Source organism: Lathyrus oleraceus, chromosome 7, assembly GCF_024323335.1.
Source record: "Lathyrus oleraceus cultivar Zhongwan6 chromosome 7, CAAS_Psat_ZW6_1.0, whole genome shotgun sequence".
Lineage (NCBI taxonomy): Eukaryota > Viridiplantae > Streptophyta > Magnoliopsida > Fabales > Fabaceae > Lathyrus > Lathyrus oleraceus.
This window is the reverse complement of record NC_066585.1, coordinates 310,770,767-310,789,430: the sequence shown is the minus strand read 5'-3', so window position 1 is coordinate 310,789,430 and position 18,664 is coordinate 310,770,767. Positions and strand designations below refer to the sequence as shown.

The window sequence follows — 18,664 nt, the reverse complement described above, 5'->3', positions numbered from 1 at the left end:
CCCTCGAGGGGTCTACGAGGTGTATTGGGTCAGCATGACGAGTCTTGTCGAAAAGAGCATGCAATTTACCTTAGCAAAAAGTTTACCGACTGTGAAACAATACATTCACTGTTCGAGAAAACTTGATGTACTTTGGCATAGGCTGCCCGCCGACTGAGACAGTATATGCTGGTTCATACCACCTTGTGGATTTCGAGATGGATCTGATCAGGTAGATTTCTGAAAGAGCCAGCAATGACCGGACAGGTTGCGAGAGGGCAAATGATTTTGATACGATATTCAGTATACCTCCCAGAAAGTAATCGAGGGGAGTGTATGGCCTGATTACCTCGCCCAGCAACCCGTGAAGGATTATCAACCGATGAGGTTTGAGTTCCCTGATGAGGACATCTCGAGGTGCTCCAGTCGAAAGATTGAGAGTAACCGATCCCGGAGGAGGGGCCTGACCCTGAATCCGAACGGATTCTGGTGTCTGATGGGGCCATTAACATGAATGGAAGCGGAGTTTACCGAATGCACCGGCAGTGGTGGCTAAGCACGAAGCTTGTGTCCTGGGTATTGTACCTCGGTACATCTGCTGGGGCAACGCCTTTCTCACTGGTATATGGGATGAAAGCAGTGTTACCGGTTGAGGTTCAGATTCCCTCTTTGAGAGTCCTGATGGACGTGAAGTTGCAAGAGGCTGAATGGGTAAGGACCCGGTACGAAGAGTTGAGCCTGATTGAGGAAAAGAGGTTGGCGGCCATCTGTCATGGGCAGTTATACCAGCAGCGAATGAAGCGTGCTTTTGACAGAAAGGTACGACCTCGGGTGTATCACGTAGGTGATATGGTGCTGAAAAGGATCCTTCCTCCTCAAAACGATCGTAGGGGCAAGTGGACACCCAATCACGATTCCCCAGCATGGTCAAGAAGGTTTTCTCTGACAGAGCCTTGTTGCTAATGACCATGAGTGGCGAGGATTTTCCATCCCCTACAGATGCGGACGCAGTTAAAAAATACTTCGTATGAAAAGACCCGCTGGACAAAAAGAACAAAATAGTCCAGGCAAAAATGGGCATCCCGGCGAACAAAAAAAAACAGAAAGAAAGGTTCGGGCAAAAGTTAGGGATAAAAAGGAAAAAATGTACACCCGGCAAGTCGAAAACCTAAAAAGGCGACTTGGGCAAAAAAAGGGTATCCCGGTGGACTGAAAACCCGAAAGGGCGGTCCAGGCAAAAGAGGGATTGAAACGAACAACTGCGTCTGGCATGATCGTTTGTGCTTTGGTTAAGACACATGGATAATACCCGGTAGGGATCAATCAGAAACGTCTTGTTCAGAAGGCAGAAAGCACGGAGAGTCTGAGGACATAGGGGGTGTAACCGAGTTGGAACTCGATGAGATCACGGGTTTCACATTGCCATTAGGATAGATTTTTCCTTTTGTGCGCAATTACCTCTTTTCAGGAATTGCTTCCTTTGTATTGCTCAATTTGAGCCACACTTTTTCAATCAATAAAATGCATATTCAGTCAAATAATTTTGTTTTTGTTTTTCATTACCGCTTTGATTGCAAAAACATCCGATTATCTTTGATAAAGAATCTTGCATTTTAAGACATACAGGTCCCTTCCAATGCATGTTTATAAGATTGAAAGCTTGAAATCTTATCCGGAAGGTTGAGTGGCCCAAGTGTTGAAATCTTGACACGCCTGGGGCACGGTTTTATCTAACGATCTGTTTTGCAGGAACTGTTAGGTATTTTCCCTCACTTGCAGGTTGTGATGTGGAAGCTTTTGACGAAACAAATCCCCATGGAGTCCAGTCAGGGACAGATGGATGGAAGGAATGGTGAAAAGACGACGAGAGACGTACGACGATCCTTGATTTTAATCAAGAAGACTCTTCAAAGTCGGAAGATTGAAAAGTTTGTATAAATCCCAGGAGTTCGCTCTTCGTCGAGCTCGGAGCGGTTGGGAATACAAGGTGATGAATCAGAAAAGTCCAGACGAGTTTGGGAGTTCTCAAAGGTGGAAAGCTGACAATGGATTTGGGTGATGAATGCCAAAGGTTCGACGAGTCGTTGGGTGTTCAGTACCAGACTGTCCTCCTCCCCAAGCAGAGTCAGAATGACTAATTCCCCAGCAGATTCAAGGTCTGTGGCTTCCCTAGCAGGGTCAGGATGGTTATCCCCAGCAGGTTTCAGATCGATGCTTCCCCAGTCGCCAGGCCTGAAGGTTGCAGTTTTCCCAGCGGAAGTATCTGTGTGCGGTGGTTCCTCGAGCAGAGTCGGGATTTATATCCCCAGCAAGTCAAAGACTGTTGTTTCCCCACAGAGTGCGTTGGTGGATCTCTCCCCAGCAGTTCCCCGAGCGGATTGGGTGCAAAGGAGGTTTTTCCCTAGCAAAGGGTTGCCTTTTCCCAACAGCAGTGCTATTCCCCAGCAGGGTGGAGATTGGAGTGTTAGCAAGTTCCTCAGCAGAGTGTCTCGAGCTCCCCAGAAGAGTCCCTTGAGGGGGATACCTTTTTATGCATTCATCATGTAGATAGGCATAGCATATTGCATAATGAATCGCGTAGCATTTCCATAATTATGGAGCATTACGCTGAAAAAATCAATCATGCATCATTATTGCAAGCATAAGCTAGTCTCGAATCGTGGTCATCGTTTGAGAGGTGGTTTTGCCCAAAGGTGAAGATGCTACTCTGAGGAGTTCAACATCGTCATTTTGGATCAACAATATTCCCCAGTAGTGCGACACTGGAGGAGATTTCTGTCGTACGAGACAGAAGTCGGGAGATGTTACTCTGAGGAGTTTAGCATCATGACGTCAGATCAATGTACCCCAGTAGTGCGATACTGGAGGAGACCTTTCCGTCGGACAGAGATGGAAATCTTACGCGATCAGCGCGATTCAAGTCGTGGTTACCGCTTGAGATTTGGTTTCGCTGGATGGTGAAGGTGTCACTCTGAGGAGTTCAGCATCGTGATTTTGGGGCAACAGTATTTCCCAGTTAGTCCCCGACGAGCGTCTGCCTGGTTTTGACATATGTGGATGTCGTCCTTGCGATGCCAGTAAGTGTCGTGTCGATCCCTGTCTGGTCGAGTTTTCTATGGTGTCCTGTAAACTTCGTTGTTCGATGTCAAGTAAACATCATTGTTCGATGTCCTGTAAACATCATTGTTCGATGTTAAGTAAACATCATTGTTCGATGTCCTGTAAACATCATTGTTCGGTGTCCTGTAAACATCATTGTTCGATGTCCTGTAAACATCATTGTTCGATGTCCAGTAAACGTCGCGTTTCTTCCCAGTCATTGGTTAATGTCTGGTCGAGTTTTCTTTGGTGTCAAGTAAACATCATTGTTCGATGTCCAGTAAACGTCGAGTTTCCTCCCGGTCATCAGTCAATGTCTGGTCAAGTGTTTTCTGATATGTCGCCATCGGAGTGGCGTTTTGGTGTTACTTCCGGCGTTGCCAGCAGAATTATCACAAGAAAGTGGAGAGCGGGGTTCAAATGGAGAAAGGGAAATGTTGAGGCATTTTTTGGAGAGCGGGGTTCAAATGGAGAAAGGGAAATATTGAGGCATTTTCTGGAGAACGGGGTTCACAATGGCGATCACAAGTTATCGTCAGGCAACTGGGGTTCAAAATGGAGAATGGGGTTCATTATTTTGGCAAACGAGATGTTGGGGTTCAAATGCAGTGATCCGGGATCATTTGCGCGAGAGAAAATTTTCGGGGTTCAAGAAAAGTGAAAGAAGAGAGAGACGATCATAATCCCCAACGGATATGTGGTGTTCAGGCCGTGGTTATCCCTGTGTTACCATTTATTTTGGTATACAGGTCGACGTTATTGTTTCGGTGATCAGGCCGACTTTCTCCGTTCCAGACGGGTGTTTCTTTCAAGATTGTGTTCTCTGCCGATTCTGACAGGCATTGTTAATTATTTCCCATCAGAGTGCAAATTGTTCGCTTGTTCTTGGTATTCAATCACTCTTCACCCTGATCATCTGAAAGCCGAGGCTATTCATATCGACAGGTTCACAGTGGATTGAATAGGGGCAGCTGTAACACCTCAAAATTTGCCCTCCTCTTCTTTAAAAAAAAAAAAAAAAAAATTTTGCAGGCTATGAGCCGACCTATGGTCGACCATAAGGGTCAGCGCATGGACCACGGGTCAGCGCATAGCAGGCTATGAGCCGACCTATGGTCGACCGCTCGCGCGAAAACTCAGTTTTCTGAGTATTTTCCACTATGTGAAGCTGTTTTTTGGTTGTTAAGTTAGTTATTTTCCAAATTTTGTTCACACACCTTATTTTCACTTAATCACAATAAACCAATTGCTAATTGCACTTTCAGTATGATTAGTACAACATATAAATACCATAATCATAATTGTTTTCTGTTAATCACAAAATCACAATTTCAGATCTAACAAACTTTCCCTCCAAATTCTCTCAATTTCCTTCAAGCTTTTTCCAACTTTTTTCATCATTTCTCATTGAATTCTTCATCAATTGTGCTCATTCTTGCTGGATCTATCCTCTACAAGTGTTGGTGAAGGACTGTTTCAACAAAATCGTGGCCAAAGAGTGAAGAATTTGGACTGTTGAAAGCTCACACATCCATGGCATTTTCATAATTCTTGGATCTGAAGCATGCTGGAGCTAAACTACTTGTTGCAATCACCTTCCTAAGCATCGAGCCTCATCTGTTTTCAACTCTTGGACGTGAAAACGCGTGGATTCAACAGCTGCCATTACCACAAGGTTAGAACTCGATCTCAATAATTCTCAAAATCATGATATGGCTTGTGTAGATCTAAGTTTGTAGAGTACGTTGCAACTTGTGGTTTTGATTTTCATGCTGAATTGAATGAGATATTTGGATTTGAACCTTTGAATGTGAAACTTATTTCGCTCGATCTGTGAAGCATGGTTAGAGTTAGGTCGAATGCTTGCCATATTCGTGATGTACATTGAATGACGATTCCATTGATATATTGTTTGCTCATTTTGGTTGAGATTTGGTCATATTGATTTTTCTGGAATTTCTGTTGTTGTTCTTGATGAAGAACGCGCTTCAGCGTGTTTTTGATCCGCGCTTGCCTGGCCTCGTTTGAAATTCGTGTTTCCCGCTAGCAATAGGCCAATCACAGGACGCCAGCGTATTAATGAGAACACTGCGTTTTTGCTTCGCTGTGCAGAATTACAATTTTGCCATTTTCAATATTAATTTCACATTATTTCATTTCTTTTTTCATTTTTCATTTCATTTTGATTCATGATCTTTAAAAACTCATAAGTGATTCATTTTTTGTCCAAATTTGATGAGACTTTTTGCATTATTCTCCTTGTGATGTGTAGTTTTTTATGGTGATTTTTATTATTTTTGTGCACGTGTGAAAAAATAAATTGCCTAGGGTTTGATTGAATGTGTCCAATTTGTGTATACCATGCCATTTTTGCTTGTAAAATGATGATGCTTCCATAGAAATGCTTGAAATATTTTGTGCATGTTCTTGACTCTTTTCTGGTGATTTTGATATGTGGTTTGCAATTTTTGGATCCCTGGTTAATGAGATATGATTTTTTGAATAGAGGTGTGACAATTTGTGTCACACCATTCACCATGCTTGGTGAATTTCATGATTTTATTTTCCATGCTTGTGGACATTGGATTAAGCTAAATTTTTGCATGATTGAGCATATGGATGTTGAGAATACAAGTGAATTTTTCTGGATTTATTGATGGCATTTCCTATTTGATTAGGAATTTTCTCCCCTATTTGGTCATTTGTTGATTTTTTGTGACACATGTTTGTATTTGCTTTGTGAAATTCTGGTCATTAATTGGATGAGTGTGAAATTTGACATGTGACTTCTAGACACATTATAGGTCATCTTGGTTTTGATCCCATTCATTTATCATGTTTTGTCACTGTTTTATGATTGGTGGAAGTTGATGCTTGTTTTGATACCTTATGCTGGTTTGCTTGAACTTGTCTGGACTTTATGATTTTCATTGACCTACTTCCCTTTATCCAAATGAGCTGAAATTTGATATGCTATTCATTCAATGTGTTCTGTTTAGACTTGAATTGTTGTGGAATTTATTGAAATGTTTTGATAATGATTTGATGGTGATCATTCTGTTTGGTCCTTTGAGGTTGCAAATTGCATGTTTTGTGCCTTTTCTTTCATGAAATGATGATGATGAATGATATGAGCATGGGACCAATGGGATTTGTTTCTAATTTCTTTAATTGTGATTTTGATTAATTTTCACTTGCTGTTTTGGATTTTTCATATCCTTTTGACCCTAGGCTTGTCCTAGTGGTCTTGTTTCTCACTTTTGAATTGTGTTTCAGGTTGAGATGCAAATGCGTTAAGGAGAAAAATGCAAGTTGATTAAATTGAGTTTGGTTGCTTGTTGTAAACTAACTTGTGTGTTTTGTAGGATGCTTGGCTCACTTGAGTTGATTGTGCTTTGCACATTGCATTGTTTGATTACATTGACTGTTGATTCTTAACTTGTCTGTTTTGACTGTGTGATTGGTATACTGACTGTACTTGATTGATTTCAGGTACCATAGTCGCTTTAGTTCTTTAAGAACTTGTTGTGCAGCTGCTTGGTTGTATAAACCAGTTGAGGTAGACTCTCTTGTCTCCATGTAGTCTGGAAGACCTGGCTTGTTATTTAGCCAGGCAACTGTCTGAAGTCCTCCTTAAGAGGCGATGTTTGTGATTGTTTATTTTTGTCCCCAAGCAGGTAAAGACCTTGATTAAGGCAATTGGCTGTCGCATTACGCGAAAAACCGGCGGGAAAACAAGAACAACAGAGCCGCCACCATGCGTTATTTATCCCAAAAGAGGGAAAGGAAACGCTCAGAGTAAACCTGGAAAAAGCATGGACTCGCGACCAAAGAGAATGGGATCGGGAGTCGGTTATGCGAAGGGAAGGTATTAGCACCCCTACGCATCCGTCGTACTCGACGGGATCCACGCACAAAAGGAAGGAAAATGGTTGCTAAAACGCTGCTCACGCACACACACACTGGCTGAAAGAGACACAAGAAAACAGACAAGACTGACTCGGCAGGAGATCGCATCCCGGGCCTACTTAGTCTATCAGGCATAGACATCAGAGTCGAAGTAGTTCGGACTGGGGAAACGACACATGCTCGCTAGGATATCGCATCCTATGCATACGTATCTCCTTTGACGAAGGAGAATCAGAGCATTCGTAGCTCGGCTAACACGCACACAAACAAACATAGGCAAAGGCAAACGTGGAGCCTGAATGCCAATCACTGGACTTACATCAGCATCCGAACCAAAACACACACAAGAAGGCAAACGTGGAGCCCGAATGGCAATCACTGGACTTACATCAGCATCCGAACCGAACACACACAAAGAGTGTGGAGACACAAAGGTTAAAAAGAAAAGAAAAGGCGCCCGGAGAGATCAGCTCAATCTCCTGCCTACGTACCTCATCTGGTATGAGGATCAGGGCGACGTAGTTCCCCTACGGAGGGACACAGGACTAGCCTAACCAGATAACAGAGGGAGACACAACTAGGGAGACTACGACTCGAGCCTAGATGTCATCATGCAAATTCATCCCTAAGTTAAGGTTTCTAGCTAACTTGCACAGGAAGCAAGCCTATCCTAAACATGACTTGCACAGGAAGCAAGCCAAACTAAACCTATCTTGCACAGGAAGCAAGCTAAAGCAAACACACAAGCACAAATAGCACACACTATATGCAATCAACGGGCTCAATCAAGGTTAGGTTTTAGTCGAGGGGTCATATCAACCTCAACAAACAAACCACTGTAACTGGGTAGTGTTAGCTCTTAACCCTAACATTGAGAGTTAGGGTGAAACTGATGAAAGGTGAGTGAAGATGAGACTTCACAGCTCTTATCCCTGGCCTGGGAGAGCTTAAGACAAGAATGTGTGGGTTCAGAAAGTCGGAACCCTTCTACACATTTGATACTGACTCAACTGTACAACTGTACAAGATCTTGGGTTAGTATCTGCAATGCATCAACACAATGGTGTGAGCAAAGCAGATGACACACAGAATAGCAGGGGATGGACTGCACATCCCTTATATCTGCCAATGCCTCTTCACTTAGGAGGTCTTTGAACAAATGCAAGGACAAAGGTAAACAGTCACAAATATTGCCTCTTAAGGAGGACTTCAGACAGGTGCCTGGCCAAGTAACAGGCCAGGTCTTCCAGACTACATGAAGTAAGGGAGTTATACCTCAATGCAAATTGCTATCAAGCAAAGCAAAGCAAAGTTCTCAAAGAACTAAAAGCAACTAATGTACTTGATTTGAGGAGCAACGATGGAACAGTGGTCCTTTGGTCGTGTTTAGTAGAAACAGAAGTCCAATAAGATCCCAGATGATAAATGGAGAAGTATTGCAAGCCCAGTTACCTCAATTCCAGCTCAACAATGCAACTGCCATATGAGAAGCTCCAATAGAACAGTACTTGGAATGGCTTTACAGTTGTGTTTTAGTGCTTGCCAATGCTTCCAAGAGGTTTGTAGGTGATGAAAAAATCAGCAGGGCACGAGCTCCTTTGGAGATTTTCAGAAAAAGGGTCAAGTGAAGAAAATGAGAGCTTGAGAGAAAATAGAATTTTATCTGGTTTGGTGAAGTGTGGCTAGGGCTTTTCCATCAGAAAATGAGTCATATATACTTGGATTAACATTGCTTAAGTATGGTTAGTGTAATGGTAAGTGGATTTGGCTTAAAAGAGGTGTTTTGGTCATTTGCTAAAAATTACTCCAAAATGCATGGGGTGCATATATATGCATGAAATGGGCCTTAAACAAATTCCAAACATGATTTCTGAACATATGTAATTGGTATAATGCATTGGAAATGATTTATTTGAAAGTCCATTTTTCAACTCACCTCTTTTTTAATTCATGTACTTGGAAAAAGGCCAATTTGAATAAAAGATTTTTGGTGAATTGTGATGAAAGATTTGGATAGAGCACATCAAATATGACTTGTAGCAAAAAACCCCACCCAATTTGGCCAAATGGTTTGGAAGATATGCCACTTTGAAGTTCAAAAAAGCTTGAGAATGATTTGATCATAACTTGCCAACCATAAATGAGAAATGAGTGTTCTTGGACTTTTTGGAAAGGTGAGAGCAAGATCTTCAACTTTCATGTTGGACAAAATTTCATTTGAATCTTGTATGATGATGTAAATTTGAGGAGAAAAACTTTCTATTTTTGGCAGTTTCCAATTACAAGTCACCTGCCATTTTTGGAAACTTTTTGTCTGACTTTATTTTCTCCAATCTTGATCTTTGAAATGTCAAATGAGACTTGTATGGACATGAATGAACCCTTTAAACCATCTCCCACCTTGAAATCCATAAAATCAGGCACAGTTGACCATAGTTGACCATAGTTGACTTTCTAGGGTTTCTGGTGGACTGCACATTGACTGATGACTTCTGAGCACCCAATCTTTGACCAAATCACTTCAAAAGGACCCCTAGGTCATGTGAACATGTTGTACCAACCCTAGGGCCTTGTCTCAATGGAAATTGCACTTGCTTGCTTGATTGACTGATCTCCTGACCAGTTTGACCTAATTTTGTCAGAGGACTTGCACTTGGGCAAAGGATAATGCAATGCTATGCTATGGACTATGTTATGTTAATGACCTAATATGAGAATGTATGCACAAAAGGTAGGTGCAAATTTGAGGTGCTACAGTTGCCCCTATTCAATCAACTGGGAACCCGAACGGATGAGAGCGACGGCTGTCAGACTTTCAGGGTAAACAGGGATTGAATACCAAGAACCGTAGAAATTTGCACTCTGCTGGATATGATACAAGAAAAACCAAGTCATTTACCGATGACGGCTGCATGACATCTTCAGGAAAGCGAAACCATTTACCGATGGCTAGGTACTGGAAACTTGATATTTACCGATATCAACTTCAGCGAGACCATTTACCGATGGCTGCTGGGAAACAAACTTGATGTAAAAGGAAGCAAGACCATTTACCGATGGTGGCTTCAAAGCCATTTGACATTTACCGATATCAACTTCAGCAAGACCATTTACCGATGGCTGCTCCAACTGGGAATTCGATATTTACCGATATCGAAGAAAACGGGGCCATTTACCGATGGCGGATAAAACTGGGCATTCGATATTTACCGATATCGAAGCAAACGGGGCCATTTACCGATGGCGTCTCCACTTGGGGGAACAAAGATATATTTGTAATGGAATCAGACAAGACGTTTACCGACGGCTCTTGGGGGTTTTGATTTTATCAACAAGAAAATAACGCACGACAGACATTTACCGATGACTGGGATGAGACTCGATGTTTACCGACATCGAAAGATGATGTTTACCGACATCCAACAACGACCAGACATTTACCGATGACTGGGGGTAAGACTATGTTTATTGACACCAACAGAGTGGTGGACCCTTTACCGGGGAAGTAAAAACAAATACTTGTAACAGGAAACCAAACAGGACGTTTACCGACGACTCTACTGGGGATCTCTAGCTGGGGAATTATCAGACATTTACCGATGACTGAGGAAAAAACTTGATGTTTACCGACATCGAAAGATGATGTTTACCGACATCAAACAAAAGCGACCAGACATTTACCGATGACTGGGGTGGGACTCGATGTTTACCGACACTGAAAGATGATGTTTCCCGACATCCGAGAAAAATGACCAGACATTTACCGATGAATGGAGTGAGACTCGATGTTTACTGACACCGAAACAATGGTGTTTACCGACACCAAAAAAATGAAGGAACACACGCGGGTGTTGATATGACACTTACCGGTATCACAAGAAAGACATCTTAAGTATGCCAAGGCAAGGCTGACCACTTGCTGAGGATCTCACTGGGGAGAAACAAACTTTCTGTCACCAACGGGTGAGGAAATAAACCTCTGTGGGGATATCGATCCTGAATACTGTCAGGAGCAAATGTAGCAGACGTGATGTACTGATGTTGAACAACATGATCCGCCTCTGCCGGGGATACAGTCTGGTTGAATTAACACATGAATGCATATGTTTGAATTTTTCTATGGCGTAATGCTCCACATGAAATGGGAATGCTACGCAGTTTGAGGATGCAATGATCACTACATGCAAAATGCAAAATGATGAAAATCCCGCCGGGGAAAACACAGGACGACTGCGCTGAGAAACCATCAATACAACTCCGCTGGGGAAAACAAGGCAACTCGCTGGGGAGTAATAAAGAAATTTGCTATGGACAAACCGGCAACTCACTGGGGAGAGCCCAACCAATCCACAAGTAGGGTAAACTCTGCTCTGGGAAATAAAACACTCCGATGGGGACGACCCAAACAATCCACAGCTAGGATAATAGCTGGAGATAAACTTCATTGAACCTGCTCCGCTCGGGGAGGAAAACGGAAAATACAGGCCTGCTGGGGATAGGCAACCCTTAGATCTGTTGGGGAATAGAAGGCACTATCCACAGACACCTCTGCGTGGGAACATAGCTCTGATAGCTTCCATATTGGCTTGGGGAGATAACTGCTGGGGAATGCTCACGGATGACGACCTGCAAAACAGCACAACCAATGCCCCCAAGGGATACATGGACAAGATACGCTCAAGTGTCCTCAACATTCAAAATGATTTTCAAATGTTTTATCTTTCTGCAAGTTATTGTTTAGCCTTCATGTTTTTATATGCAATGCTTATCAAAAATTCGGACGTTTTTGCAAACAAAACAGTAAAAATAAAAACAAGAGAGCTATTTATCTGAATAACGACTTTTATTGATTGAAAGTGTGCCTGAAAAGGCAGATACATTGGGAAGCAATTCCTAGAAAGAGGTAATTGCGCACAAAAGGAAAATAAACTATCCTAATGGCAATGTGAACACGGCATCCACTATTTCCCAATTCTGTTATAACTCACAGATCAACAGTTTTTTCTCCCAACTTCCTTGCTTTCTGAGAAGACTGACTGGACCGATCATATCTTTCGAGATGGCAGCCGACGAAGCGCGATAAAGTACAGATAACTCAGACCGTAGTCTTCGCTCTAATCCCTCTTTTGGCTGGATCGCCCTTTCGGGTTTTCAATCCACCGGGATACCCATTTTTGCCTAAGCCGCCCTTGCGGGTTTTCGACTTACCGGGTGTACAAATTCTTTTCATTTTTATCCCTAATTTTTGCCCGAACCTTTTCTTTCTGTTTTTTTGGTTCGCCGGGATACCCTTTTTTGCCTGGACTCTTTTATTCTTTTTGTCCAGCGGGTCAATTTACGCGAAGTATTTTTTGACTACGTCTGAGTTAACAGGGGACGGAAAATCTTCACCATCCATAGTTGTAAGCATCAAGGCTCCACCGGAGAAGACCTTCTTCACAACATATGGACCTTCATAATTAGGAGTCCACTTGCCCCTGTTATCTGTACCGGGAGGAAGGATCCTCTTCAAAACCAGATCACCAGCTTGAAATGTCTGAGGACGCACTTTCTGATCAAAGGCTCGCTTCATCCTTCTCTGATATAACTGCCCATGGCATACAGCTGCTAGCCGTCTCTCTTCAATAAGGCTCAACTCGTTAAACCTTGTCCGAATCCACTCGGCTTCATCCAGCTTGACATCCAACAAAACCCTCAGAGAAGGGATCTCCACTTCAACTGGTAGGACTGCTTCCATACCATACACAAGGGAGTACGGGGTTGCCCCGGTCGACGTACGTACTGAGGTACGGTACCCATGCAAAGCGAAAGGCAGCATCTCATGCCAATCCTTGTACGTCACGACCATCTTCTGCACAATCTTCTTGATATTCTTGTTTGCTGCCTCTACAGCACCATTCATCTTTGGTCTGTAAGGAGAAGAATTGTGATGTTCAATCTTGAAATCTCTGCAAAGTTCTTTCATCATCTTGTTGTTGAGATTTGAACCATTGTTAGTGATGATTCTCTCGGGGACTCCATAACGACAGATGATTTCTTTCTTGATGAACCGGGCAACCACTTGTTTGGTGACATTAGCATAGGAAGCTGCTTCCACCCATTTGGTGAAGTAATCAATCGCAACCAAGATGAAGCGATGTCCATTTGAAGCAGTAGGCTCAATCTTCCCGATCATGTCAATGCCCCACATGGCGAACGGCCAAGGCGAGTTCATGACATTCAACGGGCTTGGTGGTACATGCACCTTGTCAGCATAAATTTGACACTTATGGCACTTCCGAGCATACTTGAAGCAATCGGATTCCATAGTCATCCAGTAATAACCGGCTCTTAACAGTTTCTTCGACATTGCATGACCACCAGCATGTGTACCAAATGAACCTTCATGCACTTCTTGCATTAACATGTCTGCTTCGTGTCTATCCACGCATCTGAGCAAGACCATGTCAAAGTTCCTCTTGTACAACACATCATCCTGATTCAAATAAAAGCTTCCAGCTAGCCTTCTCAGGGTCTTCTTATCATTCTTTGATGCACCTTCAGGATACTCCTGAGTCTTGAGGAAGTTCTTGATATCATAGTACCACGGCTTCTCATCAATCGCAACAGACTCGGCTGCAAACACATATGCAGGCCTCTCGAGTCGATTCACCGCAACATGTGGCACATGATTCCACCAATGAACTTTGATCATGGACGATAAAGTAGCCAAAGCATCAGCCATTTGATTCTCGTCCCGGGGGACATGATACAACTTCACCTTCTTGAAGAACGTCAGTATTCTTCTGGTGTAATCTCTATACGGAATCAAATGTGGCTTGTTCGTATTCCAATCTCCATTGACCTGATTGATCACTAGAGCGGAATCTCCAAATATGTCAAGAGTCTTGACTCTCAGGTCGATGGCTTCTTCTATCCCCATGATACAAGCCTCGTACTCAGCTTCATTGTTGGTGACATCAAACGTCAATCTGGTAGAGAAAGGTATATGAGCACCTTTAGGATTAATGAGCACTGCCCCAACACCGTTGCCATTCATATTCACAGCCCCATCAAACATCAGTGTCCACTTATCATCAGGATCCGGTCCTTCCTCGACAGGTGGCTCTTCGCAATCCTTCATCTTTAAATACATGATGTCCTCATCAGGGAATTCAAACATCATAGGCTGATAATCGTCGATCGGTTGCTCGGCGAGATAGTCTGACAGAATACTACCCTTGATGGCCTTCTGTGACGTGTACTGGATGTCATATTCGGTTAAAATCATCTGCCATCGAGCAACGCGCCCGGTGAGAGCCGGCTTCTCAAAAATGTACTTTACTGGATCCATCTTAGAAATCAATAAGGTAGTATGCTTCAACATATACTGCCTCAGTCGGCGAGCAGCCCAGGCCAAAGCACAACAAGTTTTCTCGAGCAGTGAATATCTTGTTTCACAGTCGGTAAAAATTTTGCTAAGGTAGTATATGGCATGCTCTTTTCGACCAGACTCGTCATGTTGTCCCAATACACACCCCATCGAGTTCTCGGTTACTGATAGGTACATTATCAGAGGTCTCCCTGGCACTGGAGGGATCAGGATTGGAGGATTCTGTAAATACTCTTTTATCTTGTCAAAAGCTTCCTGACAGTCATCATTCCACTTGATTGCCTGATTCTTTCTCAGCAATTTGAAAATTGGTTCGCACGTGGCTGTTAGATGAGATATGAACCTTGCAATGTAGTTCAACCTCCCTAAAAACCCACGGACTTGCTTTTCCGTTTTCGGTTCAGGCATTTCTTGAATAGCTTTGACTTTTGCTGGATCAACCTCAATCCCTTTCTCACTGACAATAAAACCCAACAATTTACCGGATCTCACCCCAAACGTACACTTGTTTGGATTCAGCCTCAGTTTGAACTTGACCAATCTGTCAAACAACTTCTGCAAATTAACCAGGTGCTCCTCTTCTGTCTGCGACTTCGCAATCATATCATCCACGTACACTTCTATCTCTTTGTGCATCATGTCATGAAAGAGAGTCGTCATTGCCCTCTGATAGGTAGCATCGGCATTCTTCAGCCCAAATGGCATCACCTTATAGCAGAACGTGCCCCAAGGTGTAATGAATGTCGTCTCTTCCATGTCCTCTGGCGCCATCTTGATCTGATTATAGCCCGAGAAACCGTCCATGAAAGAGAATACCAAGGATTGAGCCGTATTATCCACCAATACATCGATGTGAGGTAATGGGAAATCATCTTTCGGACTCGCCCTGTTCAAATCCCGGTAATCGACACACATTCTGACTTTGCCATCTTTCTTCGGCACAGGAACGATGTTGGCTACCCACGGTGGATAACTGGTAACAGCCAGAAAACCCGCGTCCCACTGCTTTTGAACCTCTTCCTTGATCTTGACAGCCATATCAGGACTAGTTCTGCGGAGCTTCTGTTTGACCGACGGACACTCTTCTCTAAGGGGTAGTCGATGCACCACAATGTCTGTATCCAACCCAGGCATATCTTGATATGACCAGGCGAATATTTCCACATATTCTCTCAGCATCTCAATCAGCCTCCTCTTGACAGAGTCCTCTAAAGCAGCCCCAATCTTGATCTCTCTTCTGGCGTCCTCAGTACCCAGATTAACAATCTCCAACTCCTCATGATGAGGTTGGATGACCCTTTCCTCTTGCTTCAGTAGTCTGACCAATTCTGCGGGGAGTTCACAGTCTTCCTCACTCTCCTCTTCAGCTTGGTAGATGGGATTATCAAAATCATGATGAGGCATAACAGAACTGTTCATAGTGGATGCCATAAGGTCACTTCTGCATGTTAATGCCTTATTTTAGAAAAAGAGTTTGAAAAAAGTCACAAAAAACAAAACATTGCCATTTTTATATATATTTTTTAGAAAAAGTGAAAACAAAAAGTAGAAAGACAGGGATCACAAAATTTGATTGCAAAACGTCCTTTATTTATGATAATCATTAAAACATGATGAGGCCCTACAATGAACCACTACGTCTTGGGCAGAACGTAGGGTTTTCATGCAAAAATGAAAAAACAAAGGAAAATTACTCTGTCCGAAGAGTAACTTGAACCACTTCTTCAGCCGTCCAGTTGTTGATAGACTCTCCTGGTGCACACGGGCGAACCCAGATGTCTAAATCACAGTCGCTGTCACAGTCTTCACCACCGGTTGCAAAGACGTCCCCATGATTCATCAGCCCGGCGCTGGTGAAGGTACTCGGACCCGTCTGCACACTCTGCTCTGCTTGGAGAGGCTCAAAACCAATGCCGAATTTGTCTTCCTTGATAGGCAAGTCTACCATCTTGCCCCAGCCCTCGGCTTTGCCGGAATCAACGACCTCCTTGGCTTGCTTGTATGAAGCAATCGAAGCACCCGGCTTCCTCTGATCAACATAGGCTACCTTTTCCAGAGCCACGGTCTCAAATGCCTGGCATAACGTTTCGTGGATCTCGCCATCTACCTCGACATACTTGAACGAGGATAGGTGACTCACCAGAATCTCTTCTTCGCCACACACGGTCACAATTTGGCCGTTCCAGACATACTTGAGTTTTTGGTGGAGAGTTGACGAGACTGCTCCTGCTGCGTGAATCCACGGACGCCCCAACAGACAGCTGTAGGCGGGTTGAATGTCCATAACATAAAAAACAATGTCGAAAATTTCGGGACCTATCTTCACCGGCAATATAACTTCACCAAACACAGAATGTTCGGATCCATCAAATGCGCGCACAATAAGGTCACTGGGAGTGAGCATAACTCCTTCAACATCAATCTTCTTCAGAATCTGCTTCGGTAAGACATTCAACGACGACCCGGTGTCTACCAACACGTGAGACAGAACTGCCCCCTTACATTCCATAGTGATATGCAAGGCTTTGTTATGATTGCGCCCCTCAGGCGTTAAGTCTAGGTCAGTGAAACCTACACCATGCCTGGTGCTCACGTTGGCCAACACACCCTCTAGCTGGTTGACGGAAATCTCTTGAGGTACGTAAGCCATGTTCAGCATCTTCAACAAGGCATCACGATGTGCCTCGGAGCACAACAGCAAAGAGAGAATTGAAATTTTGGACGGAGTCTGGTTGAGCTGATCTACGATCTTGTAGTCACTCTTCTTTATAATCTTCATGAATTCCTCCACGTCCTTTTCAAATGAACCCTCAGCCTCCTTCTGAGTCGGTTCCTCGTCAACCACGACCTGTTTGCCTTTCGCCCTGGCAGATGCCTCAGCACTGGCATCCCTCAACGGTTGAGGCGCAAACAATCGTCCGCTTCTAGTAAAACCACCCGGACCACCAACATTGTCCACAACTGGACTTACAACGGCCGGAGTTCTACTAAGTGCCACAATAGTTACCGGAGCTTGACTTGCTGGCCTCGTCTGATTATCAGCCCTTCGATTGCTGCGATAGGCATTATCATACCTCCATGGCACAGCCCTACTATTCTCAACTGGTCTTCTTCCAGACGCCACTATAGTAGTTGGAGCACTGATGGTTACCGGAGCGGAAATGGTAACTGGAGTACCACTTGCTGCAGATGTACTAACAACCCCTTGTCCTCGTCCTTCAGCCGGTTTAAAGTAGATGGTGACAGTTGACACCGACCCATTATCTTTGACAGCCCGACTGAACTGCACACAACCCTCGTCGATCAACTTTTGAATACCAGCCTTCAACTGGTCACAACCATTATCAACTTCAGCACAGTCCAAACAGTCTTTGCCACAGCCCGGGTAGACACCACCACCCAACAAACGGCCCTTTACAGTCAAAAAAGGAGTCTGAATCTCATCCACTCTGACAACAAAATCTTCAGCTTCGGCCCCTTCAACACAATTCACCCTATGTCCTCCATGTTGAGGCATAGGATTGTTCACAACGTTAGGCACGGGAGAAAAATTGATCGCCTTGGAGTCGATCAAATCCTGGACTTTGTGCTGGAAAGCCCGGCATTTTTCAGTGTGGTGTCCTGGTGCCCCAGAGTGAAAATCACAGCGGATGTTGGCGTCGTATCCAGGAGGCAACACTGTTGGTGGAGCCATCGTACGCAACTCTACAAATCCCAACCTGAGTAGTTCGGGTAACAGTTCGGCGTACGACATTGGTAATGGATCAAAATGTCGATCAGGTATTCTTTGTCTGGGCTCATACGGACGTTGTTGCTGTTGTTGTTGTTGTGGTTGTTGAACCCTTTGTTGTTGTTGTTGACGAGGTTGAGGTGCAGGAATGGTCACTGCAGCAACCGGGCGATACTGATCTCTATTTACACTTCCTCTGTACACCTTCCCTCGGTGTTGTACAGCGTTGGTTTCACCTTCTCTACGGCGAGGTGCCCCAGAGAAAGGTTTCTTTGATGACGAAGAAGAACCCACATCTTGAATTTTGCCGGCCTTGATCAGACTTTCAGTTCTCTCGCCACAGATGACGACATCAGAAAAACTACCGAATGGGAAGCTTCCCATCCGGTCCATAAACACACCCTGAAGAGTGCCGATGAACATGTCTGTCAACTCCCTTTCCAGCATAGGAGGTTGAACTCTTGCAGCAAGTTCACGCCATCTCTGGGCGTACTCTTTAAAGCTCTTGTTATTTTTCTGGCACAGACTCTGCAGCTGAGTCCGGCTAGGTGCTATATCCATGTTATGTTTGTATT

The 18,664-nt window shown here is 43.8% G+C and overlaps 1 protein-coding gene across 1 annotated transcript in view; it reads right to left on the bottom strand.

Moving 5' to 3' along the window:
- Positions 1-18,053, bottom strand: part of LOC127103579 (protein disulfide-isomerase) — a 33,049-nt gene extending 14,996 nt beyond the window's left edge. The window contains exon 1 of the mRNA XM_051040826.1: positions 17,537-18,053. Within this exon, the coding sequence (XP_050896783.1) occupies positions 17,537-18,053 (517 nt within the window). The remainder of the gene's footprint in view (positions 1-17,536) is intronic.
- Between the last annotated feature and the right edge of the window lie 611 nt (positions 18,054-18,664).